This window comes from Phyllobates terribilis, unplaced genomic scaffold (assembly GCF_046119375.1).
Source record: "Phyllobates terribilis strain yellow unplaced genomic scaffold, ASM4611937v1 Scaffold_7__3_contigs__length_470593459, whole genome shotgun sequence".
In the NCBI taxonomy this organism is placed as follows: domain Eukaryota; kingdom Metazoa; phylum Chordata; class Amphibia; order Anura; family Dendrobatidae; genus Phyllobates; species Phyllobates terribilis.
The window spans coordinates 384935317-384956016 of record NW_027362767.1 but is presented as its reverse complement, the minus strand read 5'-3'; the positions used below and the strand labels follow the sequence as shown (position 1 = coordinate 384956016).

Genomic DNA, 20700 nt, shown 5'->3' with positions numbered 1-20700 from the left:
AAACTTTGGCTTTTGGTGAGGTTTTGATGTTGCAGATTTTCCACACCCATTAAGTAAAATAGGTTACTTGAATTTTTTTTTAAAATACTCAGGGTAAAAAACGCAACCAAAAACTCATTGTGTGACCATAGTGTAATTGCTGTGATCAGAGCTAGCTCCATTTAACTCTATTGTACCCCACTGAAGAGGGTGGAAATGGAGTGCTGATGGCAACGTCATGGCCACCAGGGGCCTACTGCCATGTTTGTACACTTAAAAAGCTCAGCAATCTTATAATACTCTTCAATATTACAGTATTTCTATGTATCGTAAAAGTGATCCATTTATTGCTATTTCAAGTCTCCTGGGACTCTGAGAGAACAAAAAAACAGTATAAAAGACAATGAAAAAAGAAAGAAAAAAACTTGAAAAAAAGTTGAGGCACCCTAATTTTCCAGAATCTTATTAATATATATATATAAAAAAAATAACGTTTGCGGTATCCCTGCATGGATAACTATCCAAAATAATACAATTTTTAAATATTTATCTCATACGGTGACCGCCAAAAAAACAAAGCATTGAAATGGTTAAATCACTATTTTTTTAATTTTTCACTTCCCCAAAAAATGGAATAAAAAGAAATAAAAAAAGTCGTACAGAGCCCAATAAAAACTACAACTCTCCCCACAAAAAAAATAAAAATAAGATAAAACCCTCATATAACTCTTATCAAAACAAAAATAAAACAAAGTTTTAGCTCTTGGAAGGCGAGGAGGAAAAATTGAAAGCGAGGAGGGGACCACTGGGTCGCCCATAGATAAGCATTGACCCTGCAGCAACAGCCGCTACGTGTGACTCTGTGACTCTGTCCTGACAGATATATCATTATTATTGAATAACGCAAAGTGAAATGTGACGCAATTGCAACATTTTTACAGGCATTTCCCGTTCTTATACGTATATAATAGACAATGCTGCGCTGTTGATAGGCAACAATGGCTTCCTATTTATAAGCTATTTGCTATCTTAATATTATGGTCACAGACATCTAATCACATCACAGTGTGCACCAGAGATCTCAGCTGCATGTTTTCACCTCACATTCCCCTCAGACATATCAGCACAGGGCAATTGCCCTCATCAAAGATGGCGGACGGAGTCTTTCCTGAGATTTTTTTTTTCTAGTTTTTTTTTTCTTTTTACGGGCGGATGTAGGCGGATATGCTTGGCCTCCATTCTCTGTAACGCCGCAATTTTCGTGAGGAGGGAGACATGAGAGCGGAGAGCTGCGGGGTGAGCGGAGCCTGACTGTGGGAGGTAAGCGTTAGGAAAGGCTTGGCTTGCGGCCTAGTCGGCCATCGCCGTGTCAGACGGTGAGGAGGGGGATGTAAAAGGCGAGGAGGGGGTGGACGGTGAGCTGTACACAGCGGCCTAGGGGCATTACACTGCTTCTACACACGCTGGCCTACCATCCAGTCCCTGCTTGGTGGTAAACAAGCCTAGGAGACTAATGGAGGACGGTGTGGGCTGTCATGTGGCTGCTCACCAATATATACACACAGTCCATACACAAACACTACTGTAAACTGCAGTATATAGTCGTGCCAGCAGATATCGGTGCGCTTTTACTTTTTGTCGTAATTTGGTTGCGGGGGAAAAAGCCGCCATCCCATTGGTATCTGGGATAGTGACATGACGACCCGTAATCCCGCAGGTTTGGGTCTTTGGTGGTCGCGTGCCCCATTGGCAGCCATTAGATATAGTGGTGCGGTTGTGACCCTAGTTGCCTAAATATTGCACTGGAGCGGGGCTCTCTGTATACGGCGTACGGTATAGTAATGGTACTAAATGAGGAGCTCCGGGGTGTAATGTAGAAGCTGGTGGGCTCCAGTTATTTATTTAATAATATTGGCCTTAGTCATTATTCAGACTCTTGTTACAGGATGGGACACCTTAAATCCTGATATATCCCCACCAAGGAGGTATTAATAGCAAAAAAGGTTAATTCACGGCACTGTATAGCGGTCGTATGTTAGGTTGGGGCAGCACGTGTCAAAAATGCGACTCCCTTGCATTGAAGTTTATGGCAAGTGAGTCGCGTGCAACCAGCGACATAAAATCCAGCGTACCTGGAACGCTACACGAGTCTGTATCGTAGCGCGTCACCGTAAGAGATCATAAAATGCGATGGGGCGCTGAGATTTTTGCATGGAACGACATTTTCACCTTATGGTCGCAGTTTTAAAGCGATCGTTTGTGCTTTACCTTGGGATCCAGGCCCTGTGTGCAACTGCACCTCCTGCACCCATTGGGTGTTTGTTTTCAGAAATCTCATGTACACACTTTGTTTTTTGTTTTTTTTATTTTTTTTTTCCTGACTGAATTGGAAAACTACTGCCTTTTTGCAGCGTTTTCTCACCCGTAGAAAGCAATGGGTAAGTGCAAAAACATGGCAAGGATCGCAGGTATCAGGTTTTAGTGCAAAAACCTAAGGATTGCATCATGTATTTTTTTCGGGGGCACTAAACATTATCAGCATGCACGAGAGAATAAAAATGCAGCAAATACCCAGCAAAACCTGCTTTTTGGAAGCAGCTTCTCTACTGCCAAGAGAGCAGGTTTTGCCTGCAGAAAAAAAACAAAGCAAAAATGCAATGTGTGAACATGGCCTTTAAATGATGCATGACTGTATAGCGGTTGTATTTTCTCACCTGTGTTAAAAGTGCAGGAATTTGTTTGTTTGGGTCACAAGACCTGCAGTACATAAGGCAGTGTTCACATGTAGTGTTTTGTTGTTTTTTTTTTCATGCAAAATGCAGCTTTTTTCACTACCAGCTAAAGCTATACGATTTCCGAAATCTCATGCACTTTTTTTTTCTGCTTTTTTTTTTTTTTTTTTTTTTTTTCTTCTTGACTGAACTTGAAAATGGCAATGTTTGTGAAATCTGCGGCAAGTCAATTCTTTCAGCATTTTTTTTCATCCATAGAAAGGAATAAAAAAAACAAAAAAACGCTTGCATATGTTTCTGAACATGTTAGATTCTCTGTCACTGGTTGCAAGTCCCCCGTGATTCTCTTGTCATAGATTCCAATGCAAGTCGCATGCAATTTGGGAACAACTTATTTGCGTGTTTGTTTTTTTTTCCAGCAAAATTACAGCTCTAAAACGTTGCGCCACAGCGAGTCGCAGAGAAGTTGCACTCAAACAGGCTTGTGTTTTGGTGCAGATTTCTAAACTGAAATCCACATCTAAAATCTGCATGTTTTCCGCACTTATTTGTGCATTTTTTTTTTTTTTTTACTGCAATGCACCAAAATAATGCTGGATCAGCTGTTAAATCTGCAGAATTAACTCCTCCAATGAAAAGAATAGGAATAAAAAAAATAAATTGTGCGTTTCCATAACAGAATTTGACCTGCTTCGGATTGTAAAAAATACAACAAAAGACAAAAAAATGCACCATGTGGATGAGGCTAAGTATTACTCATTTTATTTGTTACTGTAAAATGCTGCAGATTTTAAGTGCGTAAAATCAGCAAACCCAACCTAAAATGTCACCTATTTCTTGAATAGGCGATTTAAGTTGTAGATCAGTGCGGGGCTCGGCCTCTGGGATCCCCATTGATCCCAAAGACCGGGCTGTGAGGTGCTGTAGCCATTTGCCTGCTGCTTTACAGTACAGATTATGGTAGACATGAGATTTTAAAGGTTTTTCCATGATGCAAATGGTAGCTACCGCTATTGAAGCTTGACGCTCATGGTCAGCACTGGTCTGGAGAGGTGGTTCCAAAGCCCTGTGTGTGAACGGAGTATTAACACGCATGTTACTGCAGTCCCATAGAAGTGAAACGAGTGATGGTCACGCATGCATACTACTGTTCTTTAACACGGGCGACTTTGAGCCCTATGTTTTCCAGGTCTTTCGGAGGGGGATCTTCCTTTCATAATGTTGTAATGTAGCATCGTGATACAGAAATCATTACCACAGTTGCCATGCAGCCCTAGTTATGATTTATGGGGAGCAAAATGTCAAAAAATAAGAAAAAAATACATACTTGAAAAAATAAAAAATACGCCATGAAGCTATAGCCCTGCTTCCAACTACCCAATACCATATATCCTCTGAACAGAAAGGGAGATGCCACTTAATTTTAATACAACTTTTTTTATTTTTGTTTTAAGTAAATACAGATAATTTACTAAAGCCTGAAAATAACTTTGCAATTTTGGTGTAATTGAAGAAAAAAATTTCAGCGTCTGGCAATTTAGCACCAGCACTTTCCTTGCAGGTTCAACTCTGTTGTGGTCATAAATTTAGCTGAGCGGAACCCAGAAGTTGCAAAACGCTCCCATCGGACTGTTGGGGATGGCCGCATGATTCGGACTGGGATCGCAGGGCTATGGTCAGACTGGCCGGCGGTGCTTCTGACCTGAGCGTGAGAGCTTCATGTAATTCTATGCAGCCGTTGCGCTCAGGTCGGCCAGTCCAAGCATTTTGTTGCGATCCTTGTCCCAGTTATACGGTTGTTTAACTCTTCCCTTAGAATGAGCTCACTGATATTCTCAGTTTAAACCATTTTGCAGACAGTAATAGATAATGCTGAACATAGGCTCTAGAAAGCAAATTGTGCAAAAGTTTGAATGAAATCCAATTGCAAAAAAAAAAATGATTGCAATGAAGATGGAAAAAAATAAATAAAAAACACTTCATAAAGAAGGCCTTTCTATATTCTGTATGGGCATTATAGTCACAGGACTCTGATCTGTTATGCTGAATTTACATATCCGTTTCTTGTGGATTTGTGCTACCCAGTTTTTGCACAGATTGTACACATTTGTACAGTTTTTTTACATGTCCCTTTGGACAGTCATGTCCAACTATGGTCTGCTTTGTGGATCAAACTACGCTTCAATCAGTGGGTCTGTGATGTGAACACATCTACATTCTGTCCATTTGAAACACTAGTCTTCTTCCCATGACCGTTTAGCGGCCATATTTAATGGCCTCCATTTCTGGTCTGACTGCATGTCTCCTCAGCTTAAGGCACGACCTCATGGGCATATGATGCTGACAGTTCAGGAGACCCGTGGTCGGGCCTGGAATTTTTGCGGTAAAATGGACTATAAAACATGGCCGCTGTACGGTCATGTGAATAAGCCCTTAGGCTGGATGCAGAACTGCTCCGGTGGTCTTGACCCCATTCATTCATTACTGTATGGTTATAGCGACCATTAAAGCTTTTCTTAAGAGACAACCCTTTTATACACTTAGCAGTGAAGTTGCAACAACAGTAAGGAAAATTCATGGAATGATGGAAATCACTGGATGGACAGACATGTCACTGATGTGCAAATGGAGAAAAAATAGAAACATTTTCAAAACATCTTGACTTATTCAGTCTGGAGTATGAGCGTCACCTGCAGAAATCCCCGCACTTAAATCCTCGGCTGCTATCAATGAGGTCATCAATGGCCGTCTGAGGAAGGTTCTGCCGCCCTGAATGCACTTGGTCGCAAAAATAATCAAGATCCACTGCTGGCAGCTCCCTGTGCAATTGTCAACTAATGATGTGCACGATGGGAGACAAGTCCAGAGACTCTGCAGACCATGGTAACATGTTTAGGCTGCTCGAAGTGGCACGAGCAACATGCAGCCTGGTGTTACCTTGAAAAATGGCTCCTGGGACAGCCCCTCGTGAAGACCTCTTCATGCCGTTGCTTATGTGGTCTCCGGACCAATCTCAAACTATCATTGTATCTGGGACAAACGAGGATAGACTTGAATTCTAACCTTTGTTGCCATCTGCTCTGCACAATGATAGTCTTTGCTTGAGGTCAATGGAGCTCCTGTAGTTGGACGTCTGGCTCTAAGCCTAATGTCATGCAGACGCCTTCTGATGGTTTGTGTAGACAGGATTTGATGCCTTGGGCTCGGTATGTGACGACTTATTTCACTTGCAGTACACAATGGATCACTATGTGGCAGTCTTTGAATCTGAGGCGACCACAGGGCTTTTTATAAGGGGACATCACACCAGTTCAGGAATATGGTGTGAGGTGGCACAGTGCACAGTGGCCGGACCCCTCTAGTCTTGATTCCAGGCAATGAAACTGCTCATTGTTAAATTCATTTGGTGGTGGAGAAAATGGCTGTAAGCACTGGTTCCAAAGTGCCCCAGGAGCCATCTTTCAACATGAAAACTGCAGGCAGCATATGGCTGGTGCTACTATGAGCATCCTGCTTGGCCTAAACGTGTTCTCATAGCCTGCAGCGTCTCCGGTCTTGTCTCCCCTCGAGCACATCTGGCAGTGCAAAAGGAAACTGCCAGCAGCGGATCTTGATGCTTTGCTCAAGTACATTCAGTGCAGCAGACCCTTCCTCAGACCACCATTAATAACCTCATTGATGGCTTTTAAGTGCGGGGATACTCAATAAATCGAGATGTTTAGAAAATGTTTCCATATCCGTAACAGGTCTCCATGCTGTGTTTTCCATTCAACAGGAATGGAGCAAGGAAAAAAAACCTTAAGGAATGACCCTCAAGAAAGGCTACAATAAGTTTTCAATTTTCCTGCTGTAGTGGCTCTCTCCTGTGCTCCATCTTGTAGTGGGGGCAGGTGTAATCCCTGCACGGTATCAGACACTTGCGGTTTCCCTGCCGTAGTGGCGCTCTCTCCTGCGCTCCATCTGGTAGTGGGGGCAGGTGTAATCCCTGCACGGTATCAGACGCTTGCGGTTTTCCTGCCGTAGTGGCGCTCTCTCCTGCGCTCCATCTGGTAGTGGGGGCAGGTGTAATCCCTGCACGGTATCACACTTGCGGTTTCCCTGCCGTAGTGGCGCTCTCTCCTGCGCTCCATCTGGTAGTGGGGGCAGGTGTAATCCCTGCACGGTGTCAGACGCTTGCGGTTTTCCTGCTGTAGTGGCTCTCTCTCCTGTGCTCCATTTTATAATCCCTGCGCGGTATCAGCTGCTCGCTGGCGATGTGTGCTCTTGATCTAGGTGAAGTGGCTCTGCACATGGAGGATGTATACGCTGTATTTGCTAGAGGCTCGTACTCTTTCATCTGCTTCCTCTTGTGTGTGAAGTAAACACGCTGTGCGCCGCACATACCCGCATGCTCACAGCAATACTTCCACATTGTGATAATTCCTATGAAATCACGGAGATACCCGCACTGGGTGCACCAAAGGGAGATGAGGCGAAAGCAAAATGTACCCCATTAAACTGACAAAACACTAATTTAAAAGATTTTACATATATAACCAGACGAGATTTAAAAAAAAAAAAAAAAAAAATTGCAAAATGACCTCTGAAAAAGCCGGAGGCGATTGTCACGGCTGCTATTCACTTATAAAATGTATGTGGAATTTGTAATGGGACGATCCTAACGTGCAAATTTTTGGGGGGGTTTAATCTATGGCATTTGGAAAATATTACTGATGCATTGCTTTCACTAATCCAGAGTCCATCTATAGGATTACTGACCTGCAGCCTCATAATATATTGGGGAGGATTATCGCCCCCGTAACTGGAGGCTCAGCCGTCAGGGTGGCCACCTCTGTAGGGCAGCGGCGTCAGGTGCACTTTACGTCTTCCCATTAGTAACCAGTGCTTTGTTTGCACTTTTTTCTCCCTTCCCCTGTTCAAACAGAATCATTAGCACAATCCCTAGTGACCCATCTGTCTCCCTCTCCGTTTCGATCCATGCCATCCCCTTGGCGTGATCTCTTGGAGAGAGATAAGCGGCATCAGGTGAGCCCCGGCGGAGGTGTTTACTCTCCGCACCGCCTGCCTTCCCGTGTGCTCGCTGCTTGACCCGGCCTGCTGGCTTCCCCCCCTTCTGGTTTTGGTCTGTGTGCTGATAGAAGTTTCCAGAGATAAGAATTGGCGTATTATTGATGCAGCACACAAAACAAACATTCTGCAATCTACCGTGTTTCCACTGCCCGATGTGGGATCGGAACATGTTGGCATCATGGCAGTGCCCCCACATCCAGCGCAGGTACAGTAATGGAGAGGAGGGGGACGGTAGTAGTCTACTGTGCCACAAACGCGGAGAGGCTCCTTGTGCACTTCTGCCGTCTTCTATGTCCCGGCCGGTTGAGTATCTCTTCTGCTTTTTTTTTCTTTATATTGAGTGCAATCTCTGCTTCATACATAAAACTGACCTGTTTACAGTTATTTCCCATTGATTAGAGTAAGGAAAATGCACAGAAGTGGACAGATATGGCCTCTTTACCAGCACTCTGAGTGTTTGGGGTATTTAAGGGGTCCTCCACTAGCGTGTGTAGTGCTCCACATAGACTGGTCGTCGAATGCAAACCTAGTGGACAATGACTGCAGACTGGTATCATCTGCTGTGTATGTAGTTTAGGATGGTCAGACTCCTAGATAATGTACGGGATATATGGACCGTCCATACAGAGCACACCGGCCGATGGCTCCTACAAACACCCCAGGTACTGCATTTCTATGGCTGAAATAACATGCATTGGGGGTCTCCCGATCCACCCGCCTCTGCCTGTGCAAATGTGCCGCCTGTAGACTTTTTTTTTTTTGTAAAGGAGCCTTCAGTCCTCTCCTAGAGGAACTGATGATGGTGACTGCTCCCGAGTTTCTCTTTGCATAGGATTTCAGGAGCCTTTTCTCTATCTCCTCCTGTACCGCTGAGTCACACAGTCCGATGGGGGATTTCCAGCAAATAATTAATTTTGGATGGAAAAATGTTTCCTTGGAATAGTATCTGTTCCCCTCCCCTCTGCTGCATTGCATAATGAAATGTGAGTATCTGCAGGACTCGGCAACAATGAGCCGGAACAATGTGCCAAGGAAGGCATCCCTGTGTCGCATAATTTGGGAAATCCTCATCAGTGAGGGAATGGTGCAGTGTTATTTCAGTCCATTGTGTATTAGCGGCCGACTATTCCTTCCAGTTTGGATGCAATTAATGCTGGGCCCTTATGGCAAAAGAAGCATGCGCTGCGGATATTCTGTTCAGATTTGCAGGTGTAATACAGAAGCAACGAATGCTGCGTAAATAAAAATAATGGTGCAGATTTTACATCCACATTTTGTCAATTTATGCTGCAGACTCTGCAGGTTTCATCCTTTTTGCAAAGGTGAAATTAGTACGGCCCAGCGCTTTGTAGAGTTGACAGCTGGTCCCAGACGCAAGACCACAGATGTGTTAAATCCGCCTGTAAGTCGCCTGTGCTTGGCGGGCCCACCTAACTAATGTGTATGGGGTCCTCCTGACTGTCCCCCAATAGATGTGTTTGAAGGAGAGAAGTATTGGCCTATTGAAATTGATGCTTTTTTTTTCTTTTGGGGAGAAAAGCTGCTGCCAGATAAGTCTGGCAGTTGATTTTTGCCCTTTTCTAGTTGTATACACAAGCAGAGCACTGGTGTATAGTGGAGTCGGGAGGGAAAGCTCTCGGCTGTGTAAGAGCAGCGTAATATTGTGCCTCCGAGGTGCTGGATAAGTTTCCATCTTGATAGACAGGACGCGGCCTCTTACAAATATTTCTCGACTCTGTTGTGTTCAGTGCCCTTGTTTACAGCGCTGATCTGCTATGGATACCGCTGTTTTCAGAAAGCAGCCATATGTCCTATCCCATGGAAATGACAATAAACAGCTCTGCTTCAGATAAGGAGCCTTGGGGTAAAGCGAAGAGGAGAAAAACATGAAAGTAAAAGTAATTAGCAGGAAGGACCGGCACCGTCGGCTCTAATAATAATCTGCAGCCGTTGGTTTTCTGTTTGCAAAAGCAGATTTCCAGCCTCGCTCCACAGTGTGATGTGGGATAATTGGTCAGCCATACCTGCTGATCTGATGTTTATGGGGGTCTCTCCGACATAATCTGTAGGTTTCAGGGTGTTGAATTTCAGCACCAAATTCTTCTTTGTTCCCAGGGGCGGTAAGTTGTCGACAGACCGGTTGAAGGCGACTCCATCACCCTCCCCGGGTCCAGCACTGAGTCTCCACCATTACCCCGGTCTCTGGTTGTCTGCAGTGCTGACATCACATCATCAACACTGCAGCTCCGCAGCAGGAGCCGGTGATGTCCGTGCTGGACCGTGGGAGGGGGAGTAATAATCACTGTTTTTTTGTTGTGTGTGTTGTGTTTTTTTTTTTTTTTTTTTTTTTTTTTTGTTATAACCGCAGCTTAGAGCACAAAGTTTTCTTAAAGTTTCTTTAATAGACGCTTCCTGCACAATTTCCCATTTGTTAGTAACATGGAAAGCTGCTCTTTGTGGAGGTTGCACCACATTTGACCGTCGTTGGTGGATGCCATTTCTCAGCAGCCATCATTACTAGTGAGGGAATGGAGTTCCTCAGTGACCATTTTCTACCTCTGTGTCCAAGAATGTTTTGGCTTTTTTTGCATGAAGACCTTGATAAAGTGAATCCATACAGTATATACATCTCAGCTGTCAGTCGTATCTGCTCACTCGCTGACTTCTGTACTCTGCTTCCTCCCCAGAACCTGCACCTTGTCTTACCTGTGCCTTCTCTGACAGCTGATTGATCACGGCCTGCCGCCATCTTTCCATCACCATGAATGAAGTAATGGTGGTTAAGGAAGGCTGGCTTCAAAAAAGAGGTAAGGCAAGATTAGTTTCTTGTGGTTGGCATGATGCAAAAGTGGTACACATGGTATACACAACTATAGACCCCCTATTACAATGCCAGGTTATGCCACTTAGCACCCATGGAGATGTCTGATTTCTTTTACATGTCCCTTGGGTAAGTGTCCCATGCCCTGGGCGGCTTTTGTGCAGGACTTTGCTCTCCAATGGTTCTTATCACCCCGTAGCAGAAGGAATGGGTCTGGCTGGGGCCGGGTCTCCCCTGGCCACGGTGGCTGGGGCCAGGGGCCGGGTCTCCTTGGCATAGTGAAAAAGTTTTAAGCCCCTTTTGGACCGCAGAGCTGTTTGGTTAAAACCTCTTCACATCGGCCTTTAATAATGGATCCAGACTGCCCAGGTAACACAAGTATCCAGATTGTCCTGATAGCAGTAGAACATCGAGTCCTGTAACGTCGGAGAAAATCTACGTATCGCCTCACCTGGATTCCAGCCCGGACTTCTAATTTGTAAAGCTGCCGACTTGTCATTGCTTCACCTGTGATCTCTGGACTATACTTTTTGCCGTCCTTTTGTTCTTTAGAGGGGTTATCCACTTTTTTGGAACAATTTATTTTTTTAAATGCATGTATTTGGGGCTAAAAATTATTTTTGCAATTGGGGTTCATTAAAAATGTTCAAGCATTTTTTGCTTTTACAGACTTTTTTTCGTGCACCTTTGTAACTTTTGTCATAAATCAACTGAGAGAAGCTCAAAAACATATAAATATATCTATTATAAAAAGACAGAACAAGCTCACGGAGTACTCCGTTAACTCCCCCCTGCAGCTGGCAATAGAGAGTGCCACACTGACTATAGGAAGCAAAAGTTGTAATGTAAACAAATCGCAAAAATATATATTTTTAAACCAAATGCATGCATTTCAGTGTCCATCCCTTTTAAGGTTCACACTCCCAACACAAGCACATTCATGTAATCAGGGCTGTGGAGTTGAAATAAAATGGAGCGACTCCTAAAAATATATATAATAAATTGGGTACTGTAGTTCAGTGCAGGATGTGCTGTAAATGTTTCCATCAGAATTTGGGAAAGTTATGAAATGTTCTGTTCCTGATCTGAGGGTCTCGGCTTTTAGATGAGATGAATCAGGGCTGCGCTTTATGTGCACGCTCAGTAGTGAGGCCCGGGCTGCGGAGTTGGAGTCAGGGAAATGTCTGAGTTGGTGGTTTGGCTTACTGACTCCACAGCCCTCCATGTAACGCCTGACTGCTTTATGCACCTCATTGTATCGTTCACTCATCAGGTCAGTGTAATTGTGCACTATACCATCTTGATTTCTGCGTGGTGTTAAAGGGATATTCTCATTATCTCTGTTAAGGATCCCTGAATATTGAATATGGACAGTTTGGACTGGCAGCGGTGTTGCTGAGCCACCATCTTGAACAGTGTGCTCTCCGATGGCTTTGCATCATCAGAAGAGTGCAGCAATCCAGCCAGCTTCAGAGCAGCGCTTGCAAGCCACATAGCAAAGGGCTTGTAAGGGCTGCGCTCCATGCCAGGCCATCTCTTGACAGACTGCAAAGGTGGCTAGTACCTAGGCACCGAGCTGTAAACTATAGCCAACTCAGAGCCACTAAGCTCACGGATTGACTGCAGCGCTGCCGATGTGACATAAACGCTGCAGACAATAACAGCTAAATTGATGAAAATGTAACTTTATGATGCAAGCCATGTGATAATTTTGGGCATCGCTTTTCTCCCCCTGCGCCGTTCTTCACTCATCTCATATGGATTTATATAGTGTTTTTATTCTGGGTGTATTAGCAGAAGTGATTAAAATCCCAGCGTGCATCCACCTTTTTGCATTTTATGAGGTTTGCTCTATTTTGTGCCTATTTCTTCTCCCACAGAGAGTAGTTACAAACCTGTTCTATGCCAGAGCAGCGTGCACAATTCTGCCCCATTTTGTAGCTTTCAGGTATAATGTCTGTATATTGTGCACTTGTGATAAACCTCCAACAGTAATTATTGTGCCCGGATTTTCCCGGGGTCTCATTGTTATTCGGCGCACATCTCTCCCCTCTGCGGCACACATGCTTCACTTCACATGCGGTTTGTGTAGCGTACTTTGATGCCACACAAAGGAGGCCTGCCAGCGCATCAATCAGCCACGTAATTAAAAGTATTTTTAAATCCGAGACCCCCTCTCCTTGGAATGGAGCGGTGGTCCTTGTGCGGGTGCTTGAATGGGTGCTCGCCCTCTGTAGCCTTTGCCCCCGGGGCTTCCTGTGATTTGGAATAACCCCGCCTGACCTCTCTGCATTCCTGAGATACCAGAGGCAGAATCCTAATAAAAAACACACCTCCGCACAGTGAGCGGGGCGGCCAGGCCCCAGGTTTCCCTGCTCCCTCTGTCAGCATTATGGGTCATACAGGCCAACAGTATATCCATGCGCTGGTTGGGATTGCGGCACAACTCCGAAATACCTGAACATGGACAACATTACTGCCATGGTTGGCATCATAAAGGATTCTTCTTCCCTGCATGAAGTTGTCGCAGACGGAGGACGGCCTACTCCGTTTTTTGTGTTGTGAGCCGTGCACTTTGCTGTCTGCTAATTGCAACAGACACTGTGATATTATCAGCTGCTGGCCGTCTCTTGTACAACCAGGGGCCGGTGTCACTTCCTCTGTGCGCCTACTCCTGCCAGGAAACAATAGTAAACAGCTAGGGACACTGAGACTAATGGTGTACACCGCTCAGCCGTGTACTGGTGCAGCGGGGAATAAACCAGTCCATCGCGGACTGGTGAAACGTGCCAAAGTCTGACGTCCTGGTGCATTGAAGAATCCTGTAAGTTCCGCAGTGGTGACAAATGTAACAGCTATGTAATGTAAAGGACTGGAGTGGTGCTCTTGAGCAGGGACGGGAGCTGGCGCAGGAGGAGGGGGGCGCTCTTGAGCAGGGACGGGAGCTGGCGCAGGAGGAGGGGGGCGCTCTTGAGCAGGGGCGGGAGCTGGCGCAGGAGGAGGGGGGCGCTCTTGAGCAGGGGCGGGAGCTGGCGCAGGAGGAGGGGGGCGCTCTTGAGCAGGGGCGGGAGCTGGCGCAGGAGGAGGGGGGCGCTCTTGAGCAGGGACGGAAGCTGGCGCAGGAGGAGGGGGGCGCTCTTGAGCAGGGGCGGGAGCTGGCGCAGGAGGAGGGGGGCGCTCTTGAGCAGGGACGGGAGCTGGCGCAGGAGGAGGGGGGCGCTCTTGAGCAGGGGCGGGAGCTGGCGCAGGAGGAGGGGGGCGCTCTTGAGCAGGGGCGGGAGCTGGCGCAGGAGGAGGGGGGCGCTCTTGAGCAGGGACGGGAGCTGGCGCAGGAGGAGGGGGGCGCTCTTGAGCAGGGGCGGGAGCTGGCGCAGGAGGAGGGGGGCGCTCTGGCACAGTGTATTTGTGCACTGGACAGGATCTGACTCCATTTTTGGCGACTATTAACAATTCGCTGTCAAGCCATGTATGCGACAGAGCCCCTTGCATATTCCAAACAACCTGATGGATGCTTGGTGTCCTTTAGCCCTCCGCCTGGATGCTACGTTAGTTTACCTCCCAGATAAGGTGTGAACAGCGCCAACGCTTGCAGCATGGCTTTCATTTTAGACTGACTTTCCAACGTTGAATAGTGATTAAACGACAAGAAAAAAGCTCATGAATGAAAATCTGCAGCAATAAATGCAAGGGCAGACCGTGGCCACTGCAGAGGAGCCGCCTGTAGGTGGAGCCATGTGCCACGTCCCGGCCTGACATGTAGCTGGTAAAATTAGCTCTCTGATTAGAAGCTATTTCTGGAGCGTTGTGTTGAATTACCTAGAGTAACATTAACCTTTTCCCTACGTGAGGCGCCTTTCTACCTCAAATACAGCTTAAAGGGGAAAGTTAAAAAGCAAAAAAAAAACTTAAATGCAAAAAATGTATGTGAATATTTCAAGAGCTAATGGGTAACAATAGATTGCATGCAGCTGAAGGCGCCCAAAACCTGTAGTTATATTGTCACCCTGCTGTGCTTTCTGCCCCAGCGGCGATATGGCTGGTATTGCACTACGGTATAAGTCCCGGAGGTCGGGGCGGCCGTCGGTGCAGAGATGAAGCATGTGACGACCTTTGCTCTGATGCACGCTGTGCTGCTGCCTTTATCCCGGGGTCGGGTTGTTGCCGTTTGTGTCTTTTGAGTCCTTAATACTACTCAGTATCTTGCCACATTGAGCTCAGTGAGTGACGTGTGGCTTTATAGTATGGCCGTCTGCCAATAACAGGTATATATTACTGGAAATAATGGCGCAGGGACGGAGCGTGGTTATTTTCACTTCACTCTTCAGTGGTTACGGCTGCCTTAAGGTGACACTAAAGTGTAAGCAAGAAAACACACAAATACAGAAGTATGCTACAAAAACTTTCCTTTACTTCCCAGTTTGACAGCAGAAAACCACTTATATTTGGTTACAAGGTTACAGTACTGGTATATGTATATAAGTCTACACACCCCTGGTAAAATGCCAGAATTTTGTTGGAAGGGAGAGAGGAAAAAAAAAAATCAAACCAAGAAAAATGGTTTCCCATAATCTGAACAATTCAAATGGAAACTGAAATCTTTTCAGGTGGAAAAAAGTAAAGAAGTAAAATAATGTAATTGCATACATTTTCACACCCTTTAATCTAATACTTTGTTGAAGTCTCCTGTGAATTTCTGGCTGCATTGGGTCAGTCTATCTTCTGGGAACCATTTTTGTTGATCTTGAGCAGACCTGGGCAAACTGTGGCCCGCGGGCCACATCCGGCCCTTTGACCGCTTCTGTGTGGCCCGCTGACACAGTCAGCCAGAGGCAGGAGAAAGCCTGAGCTATTATCTTACTCAGACTCAGCATTCTGATTGTAGCTCCGCCCCCCTGTGGATGCCATCTTCTCATTGGTGGATGTGGGGATGCTCAGTTCCTTGCTTGCAGAGCAGAGCTACTGTAATGTCTTCAGGTCAGGAGTGTTCAAGAAGAGGGAAACTTGGACTACTACACCCATCTGCTGCACATAGTGGGCAAGTGACATCTAAGTTGAGCCCCATGGTGTAAAATAACAGCTAGGAGCTGACATTGTGTCTACTGTGCTGATCAGTTCACAGCACAGCACTGCCTCCTTTCTCAGACCGCAGTTTACACTCAGTGAGAGCAGCTAATTATCTGCAGCTTACTGAGTCTTCCCCTGGCAGCTCAGACTGATCGGAGAGAACATTTGCATTCCTAGTGAATGACTCCAACAGTGAAGTGCCCCTCCTCACCTGGGATATTCTATGTGCTCCCCAAACTGCTCCCCACATACTCTGCTGCCTCTCCACCTTTGAGTGAGGGTTAACCCTTACCTCACCCTTTACACTGAGCTTTTGAGTTATTGTGCTGTGTTCTATGTCCTGTGCAGGTGAGGTAAGTGTTAAGCTCCTCACAATGCTCCCTGCTGTGATCTGTGACTTATCACAGCCATAGACTTTAATAAAGATCCCCCCCACCTGCCTGTTACCTCCTGCCCCACATGTGATGTGGATCTATGCATGTGGAACAGGGGTGGGCAAACAACTTTTTTTTTCCACATGCTTTATTGTAGCAAGTATTATCAGGGTGTGTTCACACAACTGTATTCTCGGTCCTAGTGCTTTTCGTGAAAAAAATAAAATAAACCTGACTTCACACGGACAGGACTAGTAGCAATGCTTTGCAATTGAGCTATTCAGATTACAGTTTAAGTCCATGGCCCCACTATCAGTATTTGGCAGAATTTTTTTCTCAGGAGTGGGAGCCAAAACCAGGTGAGGAACAATCAGAGAATAATAGAAGATATAATAGAAACAAGTCACCAGTTCTGCATTGATCACCCACTCCTGAGAAAAAATACTGACTGAATACTGATAGTGGGGCCGTGGCCTAACACAGACCAAATATCCGTGTGAAAAAGATCACAGCACACACCAGTTTCTTCTGTGTATCGGATAACACTCACTTATTGAAGTCAGAGTTTGCAAAAAAAAAATTGAATCCCATATTAATCATCTGTATGGCATCTGATTTTTACAGATACATTTCGATTACAATCATACGAAACTGTATTTGTTTTTGTACATTTTATTCACTTCTGATATATAAAAATGGATCACAATACAGATGATAAAAATAGTCTGCCTTTCTGGATGACAATCATGACATCGCTTGTGTAAACGTAATCGTATAATCACCTTTTTATAAAGCGATAAAATTAATATTGAGCAGAATTAAAGGGGCGGCCTAAAACAGAAGGTAAATTTCATACTAAATGTCTATTTAATTCAATCCAATCACTTATCTAGTACAGTTCAATTAAAAATTCCCTACCGTTTCCTCTCTACTCTAACTTCTTGTTTGTTTTTTCTCATCCAATGATGTTTTGTTGAGAATTCCAGTGCATTTTGGGATACTCACATGGGACGTCATCAAGGGCAAAAGGATGCGATCACTGACGCTGCTTTCCTCACATTTAAACGAAGCACCATCAGTGACCTCTGTTTCGGAGTCTGGGTTAGTCCCTGCTTGCTGCGTGGTGTCCTTACAATTTCCACTGACAGCGCACTCTCTTGCTGGCTCATCACTTCTCTTTAGAGCCAGCAAGGGAGTGCACTGTCACTGTTCATTCAAAGGAATATAGTGCCGGGAGCTCATACTGTCCATAGGTCATAATTTATAACCGATGCATTATCAGTAGAGCAGGGACTAGCCCAACCTCTGAAACAGACATAATTGATGCCACTTCATTTCATGGAGGGGGCAGAAGCTGCGGAAGTGACCACAGCTTCTACCACCTTATGACGTCCTGTGTGAGTATTCCAAACAAAATGCCATTGGAGGTTAAAAAAAAAAGACTGGAAGTCAGACTGGAGAGGGTATATTAGGGAATTTTCAATTGAAGTATATAAAAAAAGGAGATTAGAAAATTACATTATTTAGATAAATGTTTAGTATGAAACTCACCTTTGGTTTCGGACCACCCCTTTAAGTTCAGCCGACTGGTTCGGCCCTCAAAAGCAGTGCCAGTTTCTCATGTGGCCCCTTGGGAAAATTAATTGCCCACCCCTGATCTTGAGGGATGCTTAGGGTCATTGTCGTGATGAAAGGTGAAATTCCTCTGTTAACTTTTTAGAAGAGGCCTCAAGGCTTTGACTGATATTGGAACTGTTCATAACTACCTCCACCTTGACTGGTTATAGCTGCTGAAAAAAAGCCCCAAAGCATAATGCTCCCTCCACTATGTGTTACTGTGGGTATGGTGTTCTTTTGGGTATGCATATTGTTGACTTACATTTATGGAATTATGGCTGGAAAGTTCAACCTTGCTCTCATCAGACCATAACCTTGCTTGTGGCAGACTTTATATACGGTTTGGCAAAACCTAGCTGTGCTTTTGTTTGTAAGAAAATGCTTCTGTATTGCCATCCTACCCCACAGGCCAGACATATGAAGAATACAGGAGACTGTTGTCACATATTGTACACATCCAGTACTTGCCAAAAATTCCTGCAGCTCCTTTAATGTTGCAGTTGGCCTTTTGATGGCCTCCTGGACCAGTTTTCCTTTTTTGTCTTCATCAGTTTTTGAAGGATGACCAGTTCTGGGTAGTCACTTTGTCAAATTTACACCACTTCATGGTGCTCCATGATATATCTGACGTGGGTAACAAAAAAAATTTCCCCTTCTGTGGACTAACGTTTAACATTGAGATCCCTTTGCTGTGTTGTAAGCTGTTTACTATTTTTTTTTTTTTTTTTTTCCCAATACATAATTTTTATAAAATTATTTCATTACCTTTTTTTCTAAATGGTAACCTATGCTTATTTTTCCCGTAGGTGAATACATAAAGACCTGGAGACCCAGGTATTTCCTCCTGAAGAGTGATGGTTCATTTATCGGCTATAAGGAGAAGCCGGATTCCTCCGAGCACAGCTTGGCTCTCCCTCCGCTCAATAACTTCACTGTAGGAGGTAAGAATCTGCACTTCTCAAAAAAATAAAGGGAACACTTAAAAACAGAATATAACTCCAAGTAAATCAAACTTCTGTGAAATCCAACTGTCCACTTAGCAAGTAACACTGATTATCAATTTCACATGCTGTTATGCAAATGGAATAGACAATAGATGGAAATTATTGGCAATTATCAAGGCACCCTCAATAAAGGAGTGGTTCTGCAGGTGGGGACCACAGACCACATCTCAGTACCAATGCTTTCTGGCTGATGTTTTGGTCACTTTGAATGTTGGTTGTGCTTTCACATTCATGGTAGCATGAGACGGACTCTACAACCCACAGTAGTTGCTCAGGTAGTGCAGCTCATCCAGGATGGCACATCAATGCGAACTGTGGCAAGAAGGTTTTTTGTGTCATTCAGCGTAGTGTCCAGAGGCTGGAGGCGCTACCAGGAGACAGGCCAGTACACCAGGAGACGTGGAGGGGGCCGTAGGAGGGCAACAACCTAGCAGCAGGACCGCTACCTCTGCCTTTGTGCAAGGAGGAGCACTGCCAGAGCCCTGCAAAATGACCTCCAGCAGGCCACAAATGTGCATGTGTCTGCACAAACTGTTAGAAACCGACTCCATGAGGGTGGTATGAGGGCCCGATGTCAACAGATGGGGTTGTGCTCACAGCCCTACACCGTGCAGGACGCTTGGCATTTGCCACAGAACACCAGGATTGGCAAAGTCGCCACTGGCCGCCCTGTGCTCTTCACAGATGAAAGCAGGTTCACACTGAGCACATGTGACAGACGTGACAGAGTCTGGAGACGCCGTGGAGAGTGATCTGCTGCCTGCAACATCCTTCAGCATGACCGGTTTGGCAGTGGGTCAGTAATGGTGTGGGGTGGCATTTCTTTGGAGGGCCGCACAGCCCTCCATGTGCTCGCCAGAGGTAGCCTGACTGCCATTAGGTACCGAGATGAGATCCTCAGACCCCTTGTGAGACCATATGCTGGTGCCGTTGGCCCTGGGTTCCTCCTAATGCAGGACAATGCCAGACCTCATGTGGCTGGAGTGTGTCAGCAGTTCCTGCAAGATGAAGGCATTGAAGCTATGGACTGGCCCGCCCGTTCCCCAGACCTGAATCCGATTGAGCACATCTGGGACATCATGTCTCGCTCCATCCACCAACGTCACGTTGCACCACAGACTGTCCAGGAGTTGGCGGATGCTTTAGTCCAGGTCTGGGAGGAGATCCCACAGGAGACCATACGCAACCTCATCAGGAGCATGCCCAGGTGTTATAGGGAGGTCATACAGGCACGTGGAGGCCACACACACAATACTGAGACTCATTTTGACTTGTTTTAAGGACATTACATCAAAGTTGGATCAGCCTGTAGTGTGTTTTTCCACTTTAATTTTGGGGGTGACTCCAAATCCAGGCCTCCATTGGTAAATAAATTTGATTTCCATTGATTTTTGTGTGATTTTGTTGTAAGCACATTCAGCTTTGTACAGAACAAAGTATTCAATGAGAATATTTCATTCATTCAGATCTAGGATGTGTTATTTGAGTGTTCCCTTTATTTTTTTGAGCAGTGTATTAACCAGTATAGGTTACTGGACCCAATTAACCTTTCCCAGCCTGCTACAATGGTAATGTCAATCTCTTCACAGAATGTCAGCTTATGAAGACTGAAAAGCCTCGGCCCAACACATTCGTGATCCGTTGTTTGCAGTGGACTACAGTCATCGAGCGCACCTTTAATGTGGACACCCCTGAAGAAAGGTACAAGGACAAAAATGAATCTCTCCTAATGTTCACGCTGACTACTTCTGCGTCAGTGATGATGCTCTGGACTACAAACTTCATCTTGCCCCTACATCTGCAGTGTTGATGGAGTAGTTGCCAATTACCCCCTTAATGTGCCGTACATGTACGGCACATGTCGTGTCTCACTTTGGTATGGGCTTTGGCGCTGAGCCTGCACCTTTCCATGGACATGTCAGCTGATTTGTACAGCTGTCATGTGTCCCTAACAGCCACAGGTGGAATTGTGATCCACACGCGCCTGGTAACATGTTAAATGCCGCTGTCAATCTCTGACAGCGGGATTTAAAATGATC

General features: G+C 45.4%; 1 protein-coding gene across 2 annotated transcripts in view; it reads left to right on the top strand.

Moving 5' to 3' along the window:
- The first annotated feature begins 1158 nt into the window (after positions 1 to 1158).
- AKT2 (AKT serine/threonine kinase 2) overlaps positions 1159 to 20700 on the top strand; it is a 30865-nt gene continuing 11323 nt past the window's right edge. The window contains exons 1-4 of one of the 2 annotated variants that reach the window (XM_073641470.1): positions 1159 to 1299; positions 10469 to 10588; positions 18464 to 18598; positions 20251 to 20362. In XM_073641470.1, the coding sequence (XP_073497571.1) occupies positions 10543 to 10588; positions 18464 to 18598; positions 20251 to 20362 (293 nt within the window). In that variant the 5' untranslated portion in view covers positions 1159 to 1299; positions 10469 to 10542. Of the gene's footprint in view, positions 1300 to 7879; positions 7987 to 10468; positions 10589 to 18463; positions 18599 to 20250; positions 20363 to 20700 lie in introns of those variants that run through there. The other variant, XM_073641471.1, reaches the window with a different exon arrangement.